The sequence below is a fragment of the Polypterus senegalus genome, chromosome 1, assembly GCF_016835505.1.
Source record: "Polypterus senegalus isolate Bchr_013 chromosome 1, ASM1683550v1, whole genome shotgun sequence".
NCBI lineage: Eukaryota > Metazoa > Chordata > Cladistia > Polypteriformes > Polypteridae > Polypterus > Polypterus senegalus.
The window spans coordinates 121,033,162-121,055,577 of record NC_053154.1 but is presented as its reverse complement, the minus strand read 5'-3'; the positions used below and the strand labels follow the sequence as shown (position 1 = coordinate 121,055,577).

General features: G+C 40.3%; 1 protein-coding gene across 1 annotated transcript in view; it reads left to right on the top strand.

Moving 5' to 3' along the window:
* Positions 1-14,379, top strand: part of LOC120531492 (WD repeat-containing protein 49-like) — a 73,044-nt gene extending 58,665 nt beyond the window's left edge. The window contains exons 18-19 of the mRNA XM_039756949.1: positions 1,827-1,973; positions 12,948-14,379. Of these exons, the coding sequence (XP_039612883.1) occupies positions 1,827-1,973; positions 12,948-13,102 (302 nt within the window). The 3' untranslated portion in view covers positions 13,103-14,379. The remainder of the gene's footprint in view (positions 1-1,826; positions 1,974-12,947) is intronic.
* The last annotated feature ends 8,037 nt before the right edge of the window (positions 14,380-22,416 follow it).

Here is a 22,416-nt window from a genome sequence, read left to right as displayed (position 1 = left end):
CACTCAGATCTTATGATGTATACAGCAAGCTGCCAGAAATGTTCCACCAGTCCATAGTAGCCAGTATGGGCTTCTATGCTGAAGCAACCTGAGCACAATGTCTGAACAAACTTATCAAGAAAGCCTGCTCCACCACAAGGTGAACTGGAAGCTGTTGTGGAAAAGAGGATAATGGCAAAATTAGATGCCATCTTGAAAAATCTTCTCCATCCCTTCCAGGAGGTGCTCTCTTGAAGCACTTTTAGCCACAGATTCAGTCTGCCATAGTATACTAAGAAGTACCTCTGGGTGTTTTGTTTCTGCCCACTGTTATCAGATAATTCAATGCTTTCCCCAATGTAATTTATTTAACTATTTATTCATTTACTTATGTATTTATCAATTGTTTGATTGATTAATTGGATATATTATCTGTCCTGTGAGTCCATATTCTTGCTTTCTATGTTTCTGTTACTGTATGTATTTGAGCTTCCCCATCCTTGGATAAATTTAATCTAATCTAATCTAAATATGTGTCACATGTGCAGAGATCACATTGTTCATTTAAAAATAAACATAACCTGAAGGACTGGAAAACCCTTTCTGTATCATCAGACTGGCATTCGGTAGCATCAATGGATGAATGATAAATGGTAATGATGTGTTGTCACAGGTGCTGTATGAACTCTGTTGTTCAGCTTTACAACGGTAGTGTAGGAGTTGATGTAAGCTTGAAAGAACTGGCAGCTATATTCATGAAAATATGAACTGCAAAATATTAATTTGAAGTAAATGGTGTGTCACACTCCATCAAAAGGAGTGACATTAAGAGAGCTGATAATGAAAATTTAAGCACTTAAAACACCCAAATCAACAACAGTAGATGCACAGAGGAGGCTACACAACATTTATCTATTGGCTTCATATCTAAACGAATAATTAAAGAAGTTGCAAACCTGTCATGACAAAATAGCTGCAGCATTTTAACCTATTGTATATCAATAGACCACAATGCTTATCTAAACTCAGTTAGTTGTTGTTATGTCATTAATTGATGCAATAGTAAAAATGAAAGAAAGATATTGTAGCAGACAGAGGCACTTCTCAAACATGTGGAGCCCAGTAACTGTGGTGGTCTACGTGTGTCTTTCTGTCTGTCTGTCTGTCTGTCTGTCTGTCTCCACTGTACCAGTGCTCATTACATTGTACAAATTAATAATTAGGCTTCAATTACATTGTGCTACTGAGCTCCTGAATGGATAACTGCAAGTTTAGCTTTTTATTTTCTCTTAGTCTTTTGTTCAGTATCTCTCCCTAAATTCCCTGCAGCAGTTTTAAAATACATCAACTGGAGAAACTGAGGGTGGGTGTTTTAAGAAGAAGCCCTGTGGGTATGGCCTTTTCAGTGCAGGATTTCGCCGCTATTTACTTTGCACTTTTTATCGGGGTAGTCCCCAAAACTGTTTGAGAATCACATCTGGCCCTGTGACTGTCATGAAGGACAAACATCATGAACTGGAGGCTAATGAGTTCTACAGCAGGCTAGCACCCCCTACTGTATAATACTCTGCCTTGTCCTCTCTCATTAATTTTAAGTGTACATTTTCTTGCAATTTCACTTAGTGCTAGAAATCAGCCAGCAGAAAAACCTCTACATTGCTCTTTTAGACTATCAAGTGAAGGGCAACAGTCTCTCTGGGTCTACATTTGCCCCTTAAATGACCTTTAAATTTGTTGATCTCTTGTAAAGATGACCATATTAACCCTTTATTTGAAGATCCATAATAAAAGAAAATGATTTCATAAAATATTGTTTTCAGTTTTCTCTGAATTATTAATCCTTGCAGGTACCTTTAGCTCACTGCATATTGAAGAGCTTGGAAGCATCACTGAAATTAATAAACCAGATTTCATAACAAATCCCCATAAATACTTCAGCGAGAAGTCAGAAGAGAAGTCAACTGAACCAGCCATTCCCTCTTCAGATTCGACTGGTAAGTTGGTATTTTTCTTCACTAAATTAAAAAAAAAACTGTGAAGTAATTTTTGTTTCTTTTATAATATTTAACTAAAATTTATTTCATTGATTGCACAGGGAATTGTAAACAAAGCAAAGGGTCCAAATGATATAAGATTAAAAACAAGGTCTGGCATTTTGTTTTTTGATAGCCAGTTCTACTTTATCATGGATCATGTCTGCTTTTATTGACACACAACAACCACAGCACTAACACTAAAGCCTTTTTTACAGAGAAGTACATACTTTTAAGAGTTGACTTTCCCTACCTTTGAAGACCCCCTGCAAGTCAAACATCAATATTTCCGAGCAGTATTGATCCCATTCTGTCCGTAAGGCTCCAGCGAATATAATCCAGTAAAACGATTAGGTCCAAAACACACGATATATCCTCAAAGGGACAAAAACTCCAGAAAACGTTTCATAACTCGAGACTAGCTACGTAATTTTTTTTCATTTCTATTGATCATATCAGACGTAATTTGTTTCTGTCGGTGATAACCATGCTACCGCATGTAACACGGAAGTGTTAGCTTCTGATCGACACCTAAGTTGGCCAATTACGACGGGTCTGGGGTTGACTGGCACCTCGTATAGCCAACGAGGTGTCACAGACAGCTGAAGGATGACGTTCAACTCCAAATGGCTTTGTTGGAGTAGTAATCCATAATTCTCTGTGTTATATTGTGAATAAATACAAAAGAGAGCTAAACTAAAGACAGGACACAACATATCAAGTGGCATTAACTGCCTGTCCCAATAGGGCAGCTCGTCCACTTAATAATAATACACTTTACTTATATAGCTGTCCACCCAATAGATAATACACAGTACATCTTTCTACCTCCCTTCCTCTTCTTTCACCTAAAGCTATGGCTTCTCACTTCTTCCCCAACAGCTGAGTGACTGTCCCTGCTCACCTCCCAACTCCACATTCACAGGGGTAATGCTGCTGAGTAGACTTCACATTCCAGCTTGGGGCTATTTTTGGAACATTCTTCAGACCCATTTTCTAAATCAGGAAATGTGTCAAGAAAATCCTGAGGCCTTCTTGCTAAAACTCCCTGTGATGGCTCCAGATATCACTGCACTTTTTAGCCTTAATACTTACAGTAGTTATGGAGCAGAGTCCCAAAGGTATTTTACCAGACTGTGTGTAATATAGAGACCACCTGTGCTGTTGAATTTATGGCCTCATTCTCTCTCAACACTCTACACTCTACACTACTCTCTCTTTAATGGTACTTTAGGTTCTTTACTGGGTTGTGTGGTTCCTCATAGAGCCATTGCTTGACAAAGAACCATTTCATTCTGGGGAGGGTTCTTTGCATGTGAAGTTAGTTCTTTGTGCTTTGAAAAAAACTCCTAATATGTAGAAAAAAACTGAAATCTTTAATCTATGATAGGCTACCTAGCAGGACAGTAACAGATTAAGAAAACATGGATTTAGTCTGTGCTCTTGTATGTAGCAACAGTCCTTTTAAAATCAGCAACCCAATGGTACTCCACAAATTTGTTGCCATCTATTCATGGTCATTTCATACATGGAGCCTGCTATAGATCTACTTAAACATAGGTTCATTATGGAACCTTCATGTGGGATGGTCTTTTCTGAAACAATTATGGTTCCCTTATGGCTTCGCTCAGAAGAACTACTTGGGCACCTTTACTTCTAAGAGCATTTCCAACATCTCTTGGGTTGCTCATAGTGGCCTCTAATAGACTGGGAGTGCCTTGCACACTTCTGATTAGACTACAGCTCACTCTGTCTTGTGCTAGTAGCCCTAATGATAACCCACTCATATACTGTAGTATATGCCCAACATTTGGAGGCTTTGTTGTGTCACTTCTGTTGGTGTTTTTTCTTTTCCAGAATGGGTTTGTTTCCTGCCTTGTGCCCGTGTGTTGGCTTGGATTGGCTTCAGCAGACCCCCTTGTAACCCTGTAGTTAGGATATAGTGGGTTGGATAATGGATGGATGTGTGTGTTTTTCTAGGCTCACCTTCTCTCTTGCCTATTCCTAATGCTTCCTTCATCTCTTTCACCTCCTTGCTAGTCAACCAACCAGTCACATATGGTAAGACTGACACTTGGAGTGTCACAGGGCAGTTGCAAAAATGGCAAGTGCAGATTATAATACAATGCAGTTCTGTTAATATAACCAATTTAGGTGGAATACATGCTATTATGGCGCGGCTAATGGGGGTATAGGGTTGTACACAGGCAAGTGAAATTGACCAAAAAGCGTAGCCACTCTTCGTTAGTTGCACCGGGAGCTAATAGAAGCAACGCCTGCATTGTGTAGGCGAAATAGTACAGGGAAATTAAAGAAGGAGGTTAGTTCTTTGAAGATCAGTTTTTGGGAGGTTGATTATGAAGTCAGTTGTGGGCAGTGTGTAGTTTCCTCTGTTGTGGTGACACAGTGTGATTAAATTCTGTGTATCTATTTCTTTGGAGGATACATCATGGGAGTGCCTTTTATTTTTAAGGCAGAAGTTTACAGTTGTGACTGACTTCACTCAAATGCTGAGGGAGAAATTTTTGGCGAATTAAGTGAGGCAGTCACGCTTATGGACTGAGTGCAGGGATATGCTTCTTTGGAGGCTGGAGATATAAAGGGAATAGGTACCGCTGAAGGGAATTGAACAGATTTTAACTACTCATGACATTCTCTCTAATGTGTTGTGTTTTATGAACAATTAATTATTGAATTTTTATTAACCGCACCTTGGGTACTTTAAATAAATATATACCTTGCACTGATTGTTGTCTCTCACTCAAGTCTGGTCCACCCCCAGTTACTAGGGGATCTATTTGGTTTTGTTCACTTGTCAGAGACTTTGACCACTAGCAATAAACACTAGAAGAAAGAAGGAAAGCTGATACACCATACAGTTCTGTTTTGCTTCACAGTATGCATTCACACACAAACACCTAATGTGGCAGGTTCAAATCAATAACTTGTCTACACTAAGCATAAACAGTGAAACTTTAGAAGCTGTTGTTACCAAAACCATTAAAAGTCTTTTGTGACTCTTTTATTGCACTGCCACTGAAATGCTTCAACAACTGGATGAGCGGGTTAGACAGCATTCTTCATTAATGGGAAATTAGGGTTTACATGTATTCATTCAGATTGTAGGCTAGGGGGACAGCTGGGCATTCCATTTATATAGTATTAAACCTTTAAAGGAGAAATTAGAAGGCTCTGCAAAATCATTATGAATTAAATAAATCTAAAAAAAGAAAAATCTCAGGCAAGACAGTGCAGAAGCCCTGACAGCATATTTGTTTCTGATAGAGGGATCAACTTAAAAATACATTTCCTCTTTAATCCTTTCCTTGTTACCACAGCAGGCAATAAAGAATAAAAAAGCATAATGATCATGATGTGCATAGCTAAAATGCTTATTTTTCAGTGCCCCTTTCCTTTTTTTATGTAGCGCCCTCCTAGCTGGGTATAATAGTAAACCTAGTACTTAGCCTTAGTGAGACATTTTGCTTTTTCTTTTCTTTGCTTTGGGGAAAACAGGTACAGAGAGAAATGTGATTGGTGCTCTTTACTACCAATCAAGGCATAGCGTGCCTTTAGTACTTTAATGATTTATGTTTTCCTTAAGGAAGTGAGAGGAACATGGTGTGGAGTTAGAGCTAAAGGGGTTTGAGTATTGAACAAGTGTGTAAGAAAGAAAAAACGGGGAAAAAAGAGTTTGTACTAAGGTTGAGAAGAGAGCGAGAGTGAGCTTTGAAAAAAGAAAAAAAAAGAAAAAAAGTTTTTTTTGGTGTGTCAATATTAAACGTGAGAGGCATTGAGCGGGTTTAGCTCATTGGAACATGGATGAAAAGAGGAGCATGGCTTTGAAAAAAAGAAGTGACGGACAAACGAAGCATCGAATGCCTATTTTGTGGAAATTTTCGCCATCTACCCCTACTCTCTCTTCTGTTTCTTTTTCCGGTGTCCTTTTCCAACAGTGATGGATTAAAAGCCAGAAGCCTGCATGACCATCATCATCAAGTCCTTCCATGAGAACCCTAAATACAAAGAGGACTATTTAATTTATGTTAGGTAGAATGCCCAGAGGGGACTGGGCAGTCTCGTGGCCTAAAACCCCTGCAGATTTTATTTTTTTCCCCCAGTCGTCTGGAGGTTTTTTTCGTTTTTTTTCTGTCCTCCCTGGCCATCGGTCCTTACTCTTTTTCTATGTTAACTAATGTTGTTTAATTTCTTATTTTGTCTTTTATTTTTCTTCATTATGTAAAGCACTTTGAGCTACTTTTTTGTATGAAAATGTGCTATATAAATAAATGTTGTTGTTGTTATCTAAAAGAAATACAAAAAAGGGAATGCAAATTAATCCTGCATCAAGATGAAGCTACCAGTGTCTTCCCAGACAGAGCTGTGAGATTCCTGTGTTTAACCACGGAAGTAAAGTTCTAGAAGGACACCATGAGTACCTGTGGAGTTATGTACTGCATATGAGCTCCAACTAAGCGCGGTAGTGATTTTTTTTTGATACAGGTCAAATTCCGTTACAAAGAAGTGCCAAGGACCTAAAAAATATTTCATTGTAATTAAAATTTCATAGTAATGAGATTCTGTATTTGTTGCTATAGTGCTTCTTTTAACTTGTGTTTGCAATCACTTCAATAGCTTCTTTCACATTCATTTTCATCTCCTTCTGTCTAGTTATGCTGATGAGAATTTTTCTCAGCATTTCCTTTGCGATAATACACTTTCAGGGTGCAAATGATGCCCAAATCCAATGGCTTGAAACACTGCCATGCAATTGGGTAGGAGAAACCAACTTGAACATTACCTACAGTGCATCCAGAAAGTATTCACAGCGCTTCACTTTTTACACATTTTCTTATGTTACAGCCTTATTCCAAAATGGATTAAATTAATTTTTTTCCTTAGAATTCTACACACAACACCCCATAATGACAATGTGAAAAAAGTTTACTTGAGGTTTTTACAAATTTATTAAAAACTAGCAGAATACCCGCGCTTCGCAGCGGAGAAGTAGTGTGTTAAAGAATGTACGAAAAAGAAAAGGAAAAATTTTTAAAATAACGTAACATGATTGTTAATGTAATTGTTTTGTCACTGTTATGAGTGTCGCTGTGATATATATATATATATATATAAAAAATACCAGCTTCGCAGCGATGTCATGTGTTAAAGAAGTTATGAAAAGAAAAGGAAACATTTTAAATATAATGTAACATGATTGTCAAAGTAATTGTTTTGTGTATTTGGTGGCAGCGTCACAAAGATTTTCGTCTAGCTGCATCAGAAAATGTACCACGACGTCTGACATGCCTCCTTTTTACTGTTTTCTCACAGCTTGGATTGCTGCTGTCATATATATATATACACACACACACACACACACACACATACATACATACATACATAACATACATACATACATACATACAGCACATATCTTCATATCTACATATCTATATACATATCTACATACACATATATATATATATACATACCTATCTACATCATATATACACACACATACATACATACACACACACAAATTATATATATATATATATGTATGTGTGTGTGTGTATATATATATATATATATATATATATATATATATATATATATATATATATATATATATATATATATACTTGTGTGTATGTTTGTATGTGTCTATATGTGTGTGTATAGCTTTGGTCACTGAGTGCAAGGGAAAAATAATAAAATATAGTCTATAAGTTATTAAACAGTAAAACATTAACGTTTTAAGAAGTACAGGTACATTGAGCACTACTGGAGTGGTTGGGTAAACTACATTTTAAAGACTGTGTAACACAACAGGTAAGTAACTAACAGCAGCTAAAATGTATATGGATCATCTCTCGGTAGTAGATCCCTTTTGAAAGGCGCTACACGACGGCTGTGGTATAGAAATTACATTTTCTATGTGAAGGCTCAAATTTGTGCCTCTGGTAATGTGCCTTACCGGCATTTAAAGAAAATTAGTTTTGTGTCCTCTGCAGTGTTAAGAGAGAAAGGCTTTGGTTTGGCATAAAAGGAAAAAGGTGTAAAGAAAGGAAAGTTGCCTTTTCTTTTATATAGTATAGAGAGATGTGTTCGCTGACGCTATGATCGCCTTTTGGGGACAGTCGCGGTGGGTCTTGTGTAGACTGGTGAGACGCCCCGCCATTAATCGGCTGTGATGGCACTGTCAGTCCTGCACTCGTGTGCGTGTTCATAATCCGAGTTTAGGACCTCATAATCGTATACGTGCAAAAGAAAGTGTGAATCGCCTTAATATTATTTTGCCGTGGTGTAGAAAAGGGGTCCTGTGTTTGCACTTGTCTGGGCTATAGCGCAGGGGGAGGATGAAAAAAATTAAAAGTGCTCACTTTGACTTAAAGCAGAAGCGCAGTCAGCGCCTCAAAGGCGGCACAGCTATGCACGCTGGCTGCTCGACTTTTGCTGGGCAGGAGACCCTTTTGTACACACGCTTCATGATATCAAAAGTCTCAGCGCTCTTTGGAGGTAATTCATATATTATATATATATAGCAAAATACCCGCTCAAGCGAGAAGTAGTGTGTTAAAGAAGTAATGAAAAGAAAAGGAAACATTTTAATAATAACGTAACATGATTGACATTGTCATGAGTGTTGCTGTCATATATATGCCTGCCTAAATAAGTCACCCTCGCTTTGCTCTTACTTTATTTACCGTTCATTTAATCATGGCTAATGGCGGAAAAATTATAAAATGGAAGGAGGATGGCTTTACCAAAACAATTATTGATGGCGAACCGATTATTCATAAAGCTTGAATTGGTGATCTGTTTTTCTGTGTTAACCTCATATTTTTTCATACTTCTTCTCAAACTAAGGTGGTGCGAGGGTAAAATGAATCGGGATGCGCTGATCAGTGTAATCGGTGTACCAGGAAATCATGCATTGACAAAAGCTCCCTTTGCTTGTAATGCAAAGTGTGATTAAATGCATTATTTTTTAACGCGTTATGGAGCACATGCATCAAGCTTCTCAGCTGTGCTTGTGCTAAGAAAAGGAAAGATTTTAAAAATAACGTAACACGATTGTCAATGTAACCTTTTGTAAGTAGTGCCTGGAGGATTCAGTGTGGAGAAACTCTAGAGACAGCGTGTGTATTAACTTGTGGATTTTTCTGTGAGTATTTGGTGGCAGTCTGACGAAGTTGCTTCGAAAGACGGCATTAGCTGAGCTCAGCTCAGACCGAAATTAGATGAATGGGAGGGGAGATGATGACGTGACTCCCCCACCCGCCTTAACTGTCAATCCCCCACAAACACAGTCTCGGAATTTGCATAAGCACACCCCTTCACCTACAATTTTAACTTAGTTACAAAGTGATCAAAACTCTCGCTTATATCCTGCGTCCTCTCATTAAACTTGTATCCCGCATTACCTGTGGGCATGTGAAACGCCAGTGGTAGCCTGTCTATGAACTTAATTTAAAGTTTAGGTTTACACCTTGCTTTCTTTCCGAGGTAGCAGCACTCATGAATATGGTATTATATGTCACTCGCTCGCTTCTTATTGTTTCGCTGCCTTCTCAATTATATAATGCATGTTTTCTTAAGCGCTTTTTGGAGGTCTTCCTGGTTTTCTACGCACTGCGTTGACAGTCAGTTAACGTGATTACGTGGGAGGCGTGATGATGTCACACGAAACTCCGCCCCCCCACGTCATTGCAGCTCAACTCCATTACAGTTAATGGAGAAAATACCTTCCAGTTATGACCATTAGGCATAGAATTTCGAAATGAAACCTGCCCAACTTTTGTAAGTAAGCTGTAAGGAATGAGCCTGCCAAATCTCAGCCTTCTACCTACACGGGAAGTTGGAGAATTAGTGATGAGTCAGTGAGTGAGTGAGGGCTTTGCCTTTTATTAGTATAGATAAAAAAAACTGAGAAATCACATGTACATAAGTATTCCCAGCCTTTGCTCAATACTTTGTCGATGCAAATTCCTTTGCTCAATACTTTGTCGATGCAAATTTGGCAGCAATTACAGCCTCAAGTCTTTTTGAATATGATGCCACAAGCTTGGCACACCTATCCTTGGCCAGTTTCGCCCATTCCTCTTTGCAGCACCTCTCAAGCTCCTTCAGGTTGGATGGGAAGCGTCGGTGCACAGTCATTTTAAGATCTCTCCAGAGATGTTCAATCAGATTCAAGTTTGGGCTCTTGCTGGGCCACTCAAGGACATTCACAGAGTTGTCCTGATGCCACTCCTTTGATATTTTGGCTGTGTGCCTAGGGTCGTTGTCCTGCTGAAAGATGAACTGTCGCCCCAGTCTGAGGTCAAGAGCGCTCTGGAGCAGGTTTTCATCCAGGATGTCTCTGTACATTGCTGCAGTCATCTTTCCCTTTATCCTGACTAGTCTCCCAGTTCCTGCCGATGAAAAACATCCCCACAGCATGATGGTGCCACCACCATGCTTCACTGTAGGGATGGTATTGGCCTGGTAATGAGAGGTGTCTGTTTTCCTCCAAACGTGACGCCTGGCATTCACACCAAAGAGTTCAATCTTTGTCAAAGGCTGTGAATACTTATGTACACGTGCTTTCTCAATTTTTTTATTTTTAATAAATTTGTCATTATGGGGTGTTGTGTGTAGAATTCTGAGGAAAAAAATGAATTTAATCCATTTTGGAATAAGGCTGTAACATAACAAAATGTGGAAAAAGTGATGTGCTGTGAATACTTTCTGGATGCACTGTAAGTTCATCACAAATCCCACCAATAAAGAACCACCTACCACCACCCTGTGAAAATTCCAGTTGCAGCTCAAGCATACATGGTATAATTACAGTGTATGAAAGTTGACCATGTGGAGAATGTCATATCTCCTCATAGATGGTACAGACCTCTCGCTTTCTACTCAAGTGCTGAGGTTCAGTTATACTTGATGTTGCATTGTGCTTCCAGTCAATCAATCTTTAGTTTATACAATGCCATTCACATGGATAACAAATCAGGGTAGTTGGAAGGGCTATAACTTCCCACATTACTTATGTGGCTTTTTCCCATACAGTATCTCAATGTTGTAAACCACAGGTTAGTTGGCAACACTGAACTGCCCTTATAAGAGTCACGAGGACTGTTGTCTCATCTCGGATGGTACATTCAGTGCTGGTGTGATAGGCTCTGGATTCTGCAACCCAGAACTTAATTAATTGTGCACAAATGGATGAATAGAAGGGGATCATGAGAATCAACAAAACAATATACAATATTATTATGCAAAAAATCAATACGAAGTTATATCAGGAGAAAATATTAAGGGAGACTTAGTGAAATAAGGGGAAAAAGGGGAATCTGTGATGAAACCTCTTACCTAAATATGCTCCATATTGACCCGCACTAAAAAATGACAACAAAAAACACATCTAGGTGCATTTTGTGTTTGGCCAGCCTGTTGTTGAACTCAAAGAACCTTAATTATTGCCAAAAGGTTAGGCCATGTCTAATGATCAAACACCACGATTCTTTGTCATTCAGTTTGGTATCTGTTATACCAAGATTCGCTGCTGTAAGGGATTTTTTGCAAGAAGTGCTTTCTTTCAGGTATATCAACAAGACTTCCATCCATCAGTTTTCTGAACCCACTTAATCTATTTCAGTATTGCTTTCTATCCCAGTTGTATTTGGCACAAGGCAGAAATAAATCCAGACTATCATATGTTACACTTATGGAAGCACTATCATGTGTTAACTTAGCAGCAAGGACAGTTTATGAAGAAAACCTGTACAGGTAACAACATTTATTTATATAGCACATTTTCATACAATGATGCTTTACAGGATGAAGAAAGAGAAAAAAGACAAAATACAGTATATAAGAAAATAAAATTAGGCAATACTAATTAACATAGAATACAAGTAAGGTCCGATGGCCAGGGAGGACAGAAAAGGCAAAATAAAACTTTCAAAGTCTTTTTGGGCACTTTGTTGTAATGAAAGTATCTGCTGACTGTATTTCATAGTAACAATGTTTTTATAGGCTCTGTCTTATGGGGAAACTGTCGGGAAAGTGGGAAATGTGCAGATAACACACACACTGGCTGGCCTCGGATTTGAGCTGAAGTCCCTCAGGATGTGGGCTGGTAACACTAGATACTTTATCACTCTGCTTTCCACCTACAGAAGACATTTGCAGCTTATGGTGTTTTGTCACCGTTAGAATTAACTTTACCACCATTGTGTTTACACTGGCCTTTAGAATTGATTTTTACAACTAAATGATTACTTGTCGTTCAGAAAGAAAATGCAGTAATATTTGGTGTATTCTTAAAAGTCGAGAGTACTGTAAAGTCACAATTGCCACAAAAAAAGAAAAATGAAGTCAGATTTGTTAAACTCTGTGTAGTTAAGGAAGTTCTAAATTGCAACAGAAACTGGTGGATCTTAAATCTCAGTTTGATTGCTACAACAGAGAGTGGCATAGGAAGAGAGAGAGGCCAAAACAGATGAATGAGTGTTCTTTTGCAGAGCCAGCCCCCATTTTCTGTGCATCTTCTGTAAAAGGCTGGTGCCACCCACTGTGTGGCTTTCTATCTAGTTACTGAAAAGGGTAATTAGGTTTGAAAAAGCGGCTGATGGATTAGCCATCTAGCAAAAATGTTCAGGGTGAAAAATGGGCAAGAAATTAAATTTGGAGAATTATTATGCAGCAGCTTCGTAATAAAATATATTCAGTAAGTCAATACAAATGATGGCTTATTAGGAAAGTATATTTGTCTGGTTAACTGTGCATTTTTTATCGTGTGTTGGCTAGAGGAAGTTTTTAATGAAACATCAAAAAATATATGAAACCTTTTATGGGTAATGTCTGACCTTAATAATAATCCATTTTTATTAAAAAAAAAAACCCAAAAAAAACTAAACTATCTTTGTCCCTTTTTCTCAGTTTTGATAGCTGCCTTTGATGAGAGGAGCCTGTTTCCAAAAGAAATTCTGGACCGAAAAAAGAAATCCAAAGATGCAGATGAGGCCAAAGTCAATAAAAAACAAAAGAGCAAGAAACAAACTAGATCACAGGCTAAAACTTTGCAGGCTCTTTGAATGTCTAATCAGCTTCTCAGGAAATAGAAAACAAAATATGAACAGAGTTGTGAGCATTAAGCCCATTGTAGACAAAGGCATTGTTACTTCTCCAAACAATCAACGTTATTCTAAGTAGCACCTTTCACAGCAAGCAGTATCCCAAAAGGCTGTATACATCAAACAAGACTACATTTGGTGAAATTATCCACCAAAACTAGTATATAAAGGGCCAGGATAAAGTATTTACTTTGTTCATGTTCAGTGTTATTGTGTAATTTTCACAACATTATAGTCATTTTCATAACAAAATTGAATAGCTCATTAGATAAAACGTGTTCCAGAACAAACAATAACATTACATTTTGATAATTATTTATTTTTTCAAAAAAGGTATGCAGTGCCATAAAAAAGCAGTTACCACTACCGTCACCCCACATAACTGGTTAGACTATCGTTAGCAACAAGACTTTTCTTTTGTTAATAGTCACACTCTCTCAGTGCTTGCACTCCTTTATTCCTTAACTTGTTTACCTCACACATTCACAAGTTATTCTATATGAACTACTCATTTTAGATTATGTCAGAAAATCATACTGAGGTTTAGTTCTGAACTTTGACATTGCTGCTTCACAGTTCTAAATCTGCAGTCGCACACTACAGAGAATATGGGAAACACAAGCTTTCTGGAGAATATTTCACGCAGACAGCTTTCCCAGTGTGGCACTTTGGAGGGAAAGTTTCAATGTATTGCTGAATCTTTACCTGAAACCATTACATATAAAAAAATAATCATAACAACACCTGAAATGGCATTTTGTGGTTAAAATTGTATTGGGAGTAACAAGTGATGTGTATAGAAACATGGATGCGTCACATTTTTATTGCTGAAATGGTCACTGTTGGGGCGCTTTTCTTTGTGTTGCTCAGTGTCTTATATTTGATTAAATAAAGTGCCTCACAATGGCAAAACATGCCATATTAAATCAAAAAAGATTACACATGTGTAGTTTTTCATTTATTGTATTTCCTCTTGTTTTCATTTTTCAAAATCATGTTAAAACTGCTGTTTCACGTGCCATTGATTTAACTTGAACAATGCTTGATAAATTTCTGTACAAAGTTTTTCTTACATATATTTATGACAAACTGCAGAAACGGTCAGACAAGACATGTTTGCAGCACAAAGTCCAAAAAAACTGAATAAACATTTGTAAATATATGTTATGTTAATAAGATTGTTTTTTATTTTTCACCTTTACAGCACTAAAGGGTCCCTGATCACTTCTAGGCAGCTCTTGACTGTAAGATCAGTTGGGTGTGAATGTGTGTATGGACAACATTTGTGACAGACTGATGTGAAAGAGGCCTTAAGTGTTTTTCCATCCATCCATCCATCCATCCATCCATCCATCCATCCTCTTTCACTTATCCGAGGTCGGGTCGCGGAGGCAGCAGCTTGAGCAGAGAGTCCCAGACTTCCCTCTCCCCGGCCACTTCTTCCAGCTCTTCTGGGAGAATCCCAAAGCGTTCCCAGGCCAGCCGTCCCTCCAGCATGTCCTGGGTCTTCCCCGGGACCTCCTCCCGGTTGGACGTGCCCGGAACACCTCACCAGGGAGGTGTCCAGGAGGCATCCCGATCAGATGCCCGAGTCACCTCATCTGACTCCTCGCAATGCGGAGGAGTAACGGCTCTACTCTGAGCCCCTCCCAGATGACTGAGCTTCTCACCCTATCTTTAAGGGAAAGCCCAGACACCCTGTGGAGGAAACTCATTTCAGCCGCTTGTATTTGCGATCTTGTTCTTTTGGTCACTACCCATAGCTCATGACCATAGGTGAGGGTAGGAACGTAGATCGAATGGTAAATTGAGAGCTTCACCTTACGGCTCAGCTCTTTTTCCACCACGACAGACCGATGCACAGCCTGCATCACTGCGGATGCCGCACCGATCCGCCTGTCGACCTCACGGTCCATTCTTCCTTCACTCGTGAACAAGACCCCGAGATGCTTAAACTCCTCCACTTGGGGCAGGATCTCTCCCCCAACCCTGAGAGGGCACTCCACCCTTTTCCGGCTGAGGACCATGGTCTCAGATTTGGAAGTGCTGATTCTCATCCCAGCCGCTTCACACTCAGCTGCGAACCGATCCAGAGAGAGCTGAAGACCACGGCCTGATGAAGCAAACAGGACAACAACATCATCTACAAAAAGCAGTGACCCAATCCTGAGTCCACCAAACCGGACCCCTTCAACACCCTGGCTGTGCCAAGAAATTCTGTCCATAAAAGTTATGAACAGAATCCGTGACAAATTGCAGCCCTGGCAGAGTCCAACTCTCACTGGAAACGGGCTTGACTTACTGCCGGCAATGCAGACCAAGCTCTGACACCGGTTGTACAGGGACCAAACAGCTCTTATCAACGGGTCCAGTACCCCATACTCCAGAGCCTTGAGGAACTCCGGGCGTATCTCATCCAACCCGGGGGTCCTGCCACCAAGGAGTTTTTTGAGCACCTCGGTGACCTCAGCCCCAGAGATGGGAGAGCCCACTTCATTGGAAGGCATGTTAGTAGGATTGAGGAGGTCTTCGAAGTACTCCCCCCACCGACCCACAACATCCCGAGTTGAGGTCAGCAGCGCACTATCCCCACCATATACGGTGTTGACACTGCACTGCTTCCCCCTCCTGAGACGCCAGACGGTGGACCAGAATCTCCTCGAAGCCGCCCGAAAGTCGTTCTCCATGGCCTCCCCACACTCTTCCCATGTCCGAGTTTTTGCTTCAGCAACCACCGAAGCCGCATTCCGCTTGGCCTGCCGGTACCTATCAGCTGCCTCCAGAGACCTACAGGACAAAAAGGTCCTATAGGACTCCTCCTTCAGCTTGACGGCATCCCTCACCGCCGGTGTCCACCAACGGGTTCGGGGATTGTCGCCACGACAGGCACCGACCACCTTGCGATGCCCCTCTCTTTACCCAAGTGTCCAAGACATGTGGCCGCAAGTCTGATGACACGACCACAAAGTCGATCATCGAACTGAGGCCTAAGGTGTCCTGGTACCAAGTGCGCATATGAACACCCCTATGCTTGAACATGGTGTTCGTTATGGACAATCCGTGACGAGCACAGAAGTCCAATAACAAAACACCGCTCGGGTTCAGATCGGTGGGGGCCATTGCTCCCAATCATGCCCTTCCAGGTCTCACTGTCATTGCCTACGTGAGCATTGAAGTCCCCCAGCAGTACGAGGGAGTCCCCAGATGGTATGCCCTCTAGCACCCCCTCCAGCCAGTCAAACAACAGTCAGGACCCTTCCCCCCACCTGAAGGTGGAGGGTGGCCACCCTGTCGTCCACCGGGGTAAACCCCAATGCACAGGCTCCAAGTCGGGGGACAATAAGTGTGCCCACACCTGCTCGGCGCCTCTCCCCGGGGGCAACTCCAGAGTGATAGAGAGTCCAGCACCTCTCAAGGAGATTGGTTCCAGAGTCCAAGCTGTGCGTTGAGGTGTGTCCGACTATATCTAGCCGGAATCTCTCGTCTTCGCACACTAACTCAGGTTCCTTCCCCTTCAGAGAGGTGACGTTCCATGTCCCAAGAGCCAGTTTCTGTAACCGAGGATTAGACCGCCAAGGTCCCCGCCTTCGGCCACCACCCAACTCACACTGCACCCAACCTCCTTGGCACCTCCCATAGGTGGTGAGCCCATGAGGAGGAGGACCCACGTTACCACTTCGGGTTGTGCCCGGCCGAGCCCCATGGGTGCAGGCCCGGTCACCAGGTGCTCGTCATCGAGCCCCACCTCCAAGCCTGCCTCCAGAGGGGGGCCCCATTGACCCACGTCCGGGCAAGGGAAAACGGCGTGCAAAGTTTTCTTTCATCATTGGAGGTTTGTTGAACCGCACTTTGTCTCATCCCTCACCTAGGACCAGTTTGTCTTGGGTGGCCCTACCAGGGACATAAAGCCCCGGACAACATAGCTCCTAGGATCATTGGGACACGCAAACCCCTCCACCATGATAAGGTGACGGTTCAAGGAGGGGTTTTAAGTGTTTTTGCGTTCTGTAAAGGATGTAATAGAATTAATACTTATTAAAAAAGGAACTTATTCTACAATATGCATTTCATAAGTACTGTGATGTCTCTGTAAAGCATACTGTATATTTTCGCTCTTGAATCTGTAAAGAATATGAAGTGCAGGATTTGGCATCATCTCAGTGTTCCATGCAACTGAACATTATATTAGGCTTTTTTCAGTCTGTATTAAAAAAATTGTCATCTTTGTTTCAGATAAATTTTTTTACATATCCATGTCTTCAATGTATATAAACAAACTGTACTGTATATCATAAGTTCAGTTATTAATTGATGGCCATACTTTTCAAGTTAATTCATGTAACATATATGTTTTAAAATATATATGCTTATATGGGATTAGCCTCAATCAGTTAATGATTGAGACTAATTCACTGAGGGCACAAGACAAAATTAATCACTTAACAATCACTGGGTAGAAACTAGGATTACTCATCTTGATCAATAAAGCAAAACCTGTGGAAATAAACACTTCAGGCTCCCCCCTGTACATCAACAGCAATCATGTGGACAACATTCAAGAGTTCACTTATCTTGGCAGCCTGCTTACCTGCGACAGAAACACTTCAACCAAGATCGGGACACACATTGGTAAGGCATCCTCTACCGTGAGCAGATTAAGGAAAATTTGGGACGACAAGCAGCTCTCCATATACACCATGATGAAAGTATACATCAGTGTTATCATCCCAATTCCGTGGAGCTCAGACATGGTCTCTCATGAAGGTACAACACGCTAAAGTGGATGGCTTTGATTCATGCTGCCTATGCTGGATCATGCACATACGATGGCAAGAAGTGACCACTACAGATATGTGCCAGACAAGAGCTGCCCAGTTGCCCATCAGTATCAGACTACAGAAAAGATGCCTGGCTTGGTTTGGCCATCTAATACATATGAACAACAGCAGATTACCCAAACAAGCCATGCAGTGGGCCCTTCCTGGAAAACGCTGATTAGGCAGACCAATGACACCGTGGATGAAAAAAACATTAATGAAGACCTTCACTTATTGAGTATGATTTGGACAGGAGCACAATCACTGTCACTTGATAAATCTGCTTGTTGTCATCATATTTCTACCAAATGTACCACAGGGCACACAAAGTCAGAAGAAGAAGAATAGGGGATTGCCATTTAAAATATTTTTTATCAACCAATTGACTTTGAAATGTGAGAAAAGTATTATGGGGTAACTCATAAGAATATTTTCATTTGAATTTTTGCTCTTAACTGTCAAGATATAGTTAGTCAGCATCCTCATTCATTTTGTGTTTTCTCTATTATTTCCATTTTATCTTGAATTGATTTGTGCTGTATTTCTGTTAGCATTGTAAAGCATCTTAAGAAAGCGTTTATTGTGAAAAGAAAAACCTCAGAATAATCACAAAATTACCAAAATCATTTCAGGGTCACAGGGGAATGATGGGTATCCTAGCAGAACTGTCAGTCAGTCAGTCATTATCCAACCCGCCATATCCTAACACAGGGTCACAGGGGTCTGCTGCAGCCAATCCCAGCCAACACTGGGTGCAAGGCAGGAACAAATCTCCAGGCAGGGCGCCAGCCCACCCCACCGCAGGGCACACACACACACACACCAAGCACACAATAGGGACAATTTAGAATCGCCAATGCACCTAACTTGCATGTCTTTGGACTGTAGGAGGAAACCCACGCAGACACGGGGAGTACATGAAAACTCCATGCAGGGAGGACCCAGGAAATGAACCCAGGTCTCCTAACTGCGAGGCAACAGCGCTACCCACTGTGCCATTGTGCATGGCAGAACTGGAAAATTTTAAAATAAATAAACAAACATTTCCAATGAAAATATTCTTAACGCAAGGAAAAAAAAAAAGCAGCAGAGGTCCTTAATGCAACGTTTCCTTCAATTCATTCAAGTGAGCAGAAAAAAATGCTTTCTCTCTTATTTCTCTCATCAAACACAGAGACGCAAGCTGCCCTCATGTAAATTCATTAATCATATGTCTTGCAATTGCTTCATTTTAACTATTTTCAAGTCAGCTGCATGCTGAGGATAGCATTTCCAATCAAAAGACATCCACAACTCGAATGCTGAAAGTGAGTAGCACAACATAATTTCTGCCACTGTTGCAGTTTAGTCCAACATCTTCTCTGTGTCATACCCTACCAAAAACAGATCATTAAATTGTTTTTATGTGCCTCCCTGTAGGGTTCCACTGCTTTTTTTAATGTGTAATGAAATTGTCTGCCAAGTGATTGCAAAAATAAATTGTTCAGCAACTATTTTCAGTTTTCAAATGAATTATTTGGTGTAAAACAGGCAGGATGTTTTTTCATGTAGTTGCTGGGCTTTGCATTTCAGCATTTCAGCTCCTTAGCAATTATAGCGAGTTTACGATTTCTGTTCAACAGAATTGGATTGCAAAACTGGTAAAAAGACAAAGAATAAACTGTTTAATCCACACTAAGGTTTATTGCTTTGTTTTTTAAATGAATTGTATTGTTTTCTCTGCATAAGTATCAGATAGCCTGATCCCTCCTTGTGAAAGCTACAGTATAAAACATCCAGTGACGATAACCATATCTCTCATTTAGTTCTCAAATTACTGCAGTCATCAACAATTTCCAGTTTGTAAATTAAGGCAACTTCATAATATGCAGAACCCCGAGATAATCATTCATTCTTATCAGGAGAAATTGACTACTGCAATATTTTAATAATGGAATGTTCATTATTTCCAAATTTAATAAACAAGGCACATAAATAGAACTAGAAAATGTGACCATGTTGTAGCATGATGACAATGTAATTAATATTTATTAGGTCAATATAATTTATGTTATACAGTACAAATGAACATAATTCTTTCCTCCACTTTCTTTATTTTATAACTAGATGTAGCTGGTATGTTCATACATATTAAGTATTTTAGCTTGTACTGGGAATATAAGACACTCCAGTAGCTGCAGAAAATGGCATTTCTGCAATGCACAGTAAACATCCAGAGAATTAGAAAGCAAAATTGCAGCTGCAGACTTATAAATTAACAGAATTTCCGACTGGAATGAGAGAAAGAGGCATACAGTATTTTGAGGTTGTAGCATTCATTGGACAGATGTTATAAATAATACTTGAATAAGATGATAAAAGGGGAAAGTACTATATGCTTTTGTTGCTGTCTATTAGGTCTTCATGAGTTAACATTTGAGTACTTTATTTTTGGAAGTCATCACCTTTGGAGTTTCCTCCTACAGTCCAAAGACATGCAGGTTAGGTGCATAGGCGATCCTAAACTGTCCCTAGTGTGTGCTTGTTGTGGGTGTGTGTGTGTGCCCTGAGGTGGGCTGGTGCCCATCCCAGGGTTTATTTCCTGCCTTGCACCCTGTGTTGGCTGGGATTGGCTCCAGCAGACCCCTCTGACCCTGTGTTAGGATATAGCGGGTTGGATAATGGATGGATGGATGGATCACCTTTGGAATGTTTCTACAATGAAAGTCACTTTTTCACTGGTAAAGACTCAAGGAACTCAGCAACAGGAAAGAAACGTGTCCTGCCCCTGCTGTAGAAGGGACTCATCTTTGGTAAGGTGGTTGTGATGCCTTCAGAACTGTTTGTTCCAAGCTAAACCAGAGTGTAAAGCTGTGCAAAGTGTTTGTCTTCTATCACCCATTTTGGGGTGTGAGATTATTTCTGGTCTAGCATTAAGATCTAAATTAAAGAACCCAATTTACAGGGAGCAAGTGCTTCTAAATAATACACATGTATCTCTAGTTTTTAGGTCTCTGTGTTGGCATGCAGTTATACTCAGAGCTGATATAATGTACATGGGTGCCTTGCCACTTATCTTGTAAAACTCCTTAATGCTCATTTTCCAGAGTGAATACTGTGATTTCAAAATGCACAGTTTCTTACCATTCAGATAGCATATACAATGAGTGTAGGAGGCATAACCTTAAGCAACAGAGCAACCGAATTCTACTAATTTAAAAGATGCTCTATCAGTGTCAGCATTTAATCCAAAGATTAAGCCATATTGCTGTACTTACCAATTTTATTTTTCCTCCTTGGCATTTTGATGTTGAATTTGATGTCACCAGCTTTCTCTTTCTGGCCTTGGAATAATATCCTAAAATGAATGAGTGATGATGGCATCACCAGGTACACACTCTAGGTGTAGCTACAATCTGCTATATACTGTGAAACTGCTGACAAAAGACAAACTCGCTTAGCTGCTAATACACAAGCGAGACAAGCACATCGGCAAAAGGAAACCTCCGAGGAGAGAGAAACATGCTGCTGATGGGCAAGGGGGACGAGCACGTCTGCAAAATGAAACTGCAGACTCTGCATTTCAATTCTTTTTCTCTTGATTTCAATAGTTTCTAGGAGCCTGCGCTTTTTACAGCACAGGCTTACACATACTGTCTAAAGCTCAATGTGTATGTGTGTGTATTTGTTCTTTATACAGTTCCACACTCTTGGTCCAATCATGAGAATATCTTGCACACGAATTGCACCTTTTCAGGAACCCAAAACTTTGAACCTAGGAGTACCATTGAGGGAGGGGGTTCTTTTTAAGGACGGTGCTTTTTCCCAGATTCTGACATCTGAGATGTTGAATTGTAAAAGCACTGTTCTGTATTTGAGCAAAGTGATTTGTCACACATAATTATTGTCTGAGAAAATCATCATTAAAAAATTGAGCTTGCTGTGATATCTTCTGGAATCACTTCCACTTTGCTTGCTAAAGGTCACACAGCACAGTCGGTCTTCAAGTTGAAAATGAACTTGGCTCATGGTGACAGTCCTTCATGCGATAATCTAAAAGGATCAGGACATGCCAAGCTGCTTCAGCAGTGCAGTGTGTCCATTTGGGATGAGCACACCATTGCACACAGAATGCAACTGGAGCCTCTGGAGCAAACTCTTCTGGACCTATGCAATAACAAGGATTTAGTAGGAGAAACAGTTAGTGTTTTAGTTGGTGATTTTCTACAAATTTTACAATTTATTCCGAGGTCAACACCAGCTGATGACCTCGATGCATGCCTCAAGCCATTGCATCTTTGGAGAATTAGTGCAGACGTTGATCCTGACTGCAAACATGCATGTCCTGTGTAATGCACATGCAATTGGGAGAGAACATTAGGGCTCAATTGATAGGAATCTCCCTCCGAGCCAGAGGGTGGAGCTGTTACCTAATGCCTCTCTTCTACCTCCCTCTGCAGAAAGAATGATTGACAGATG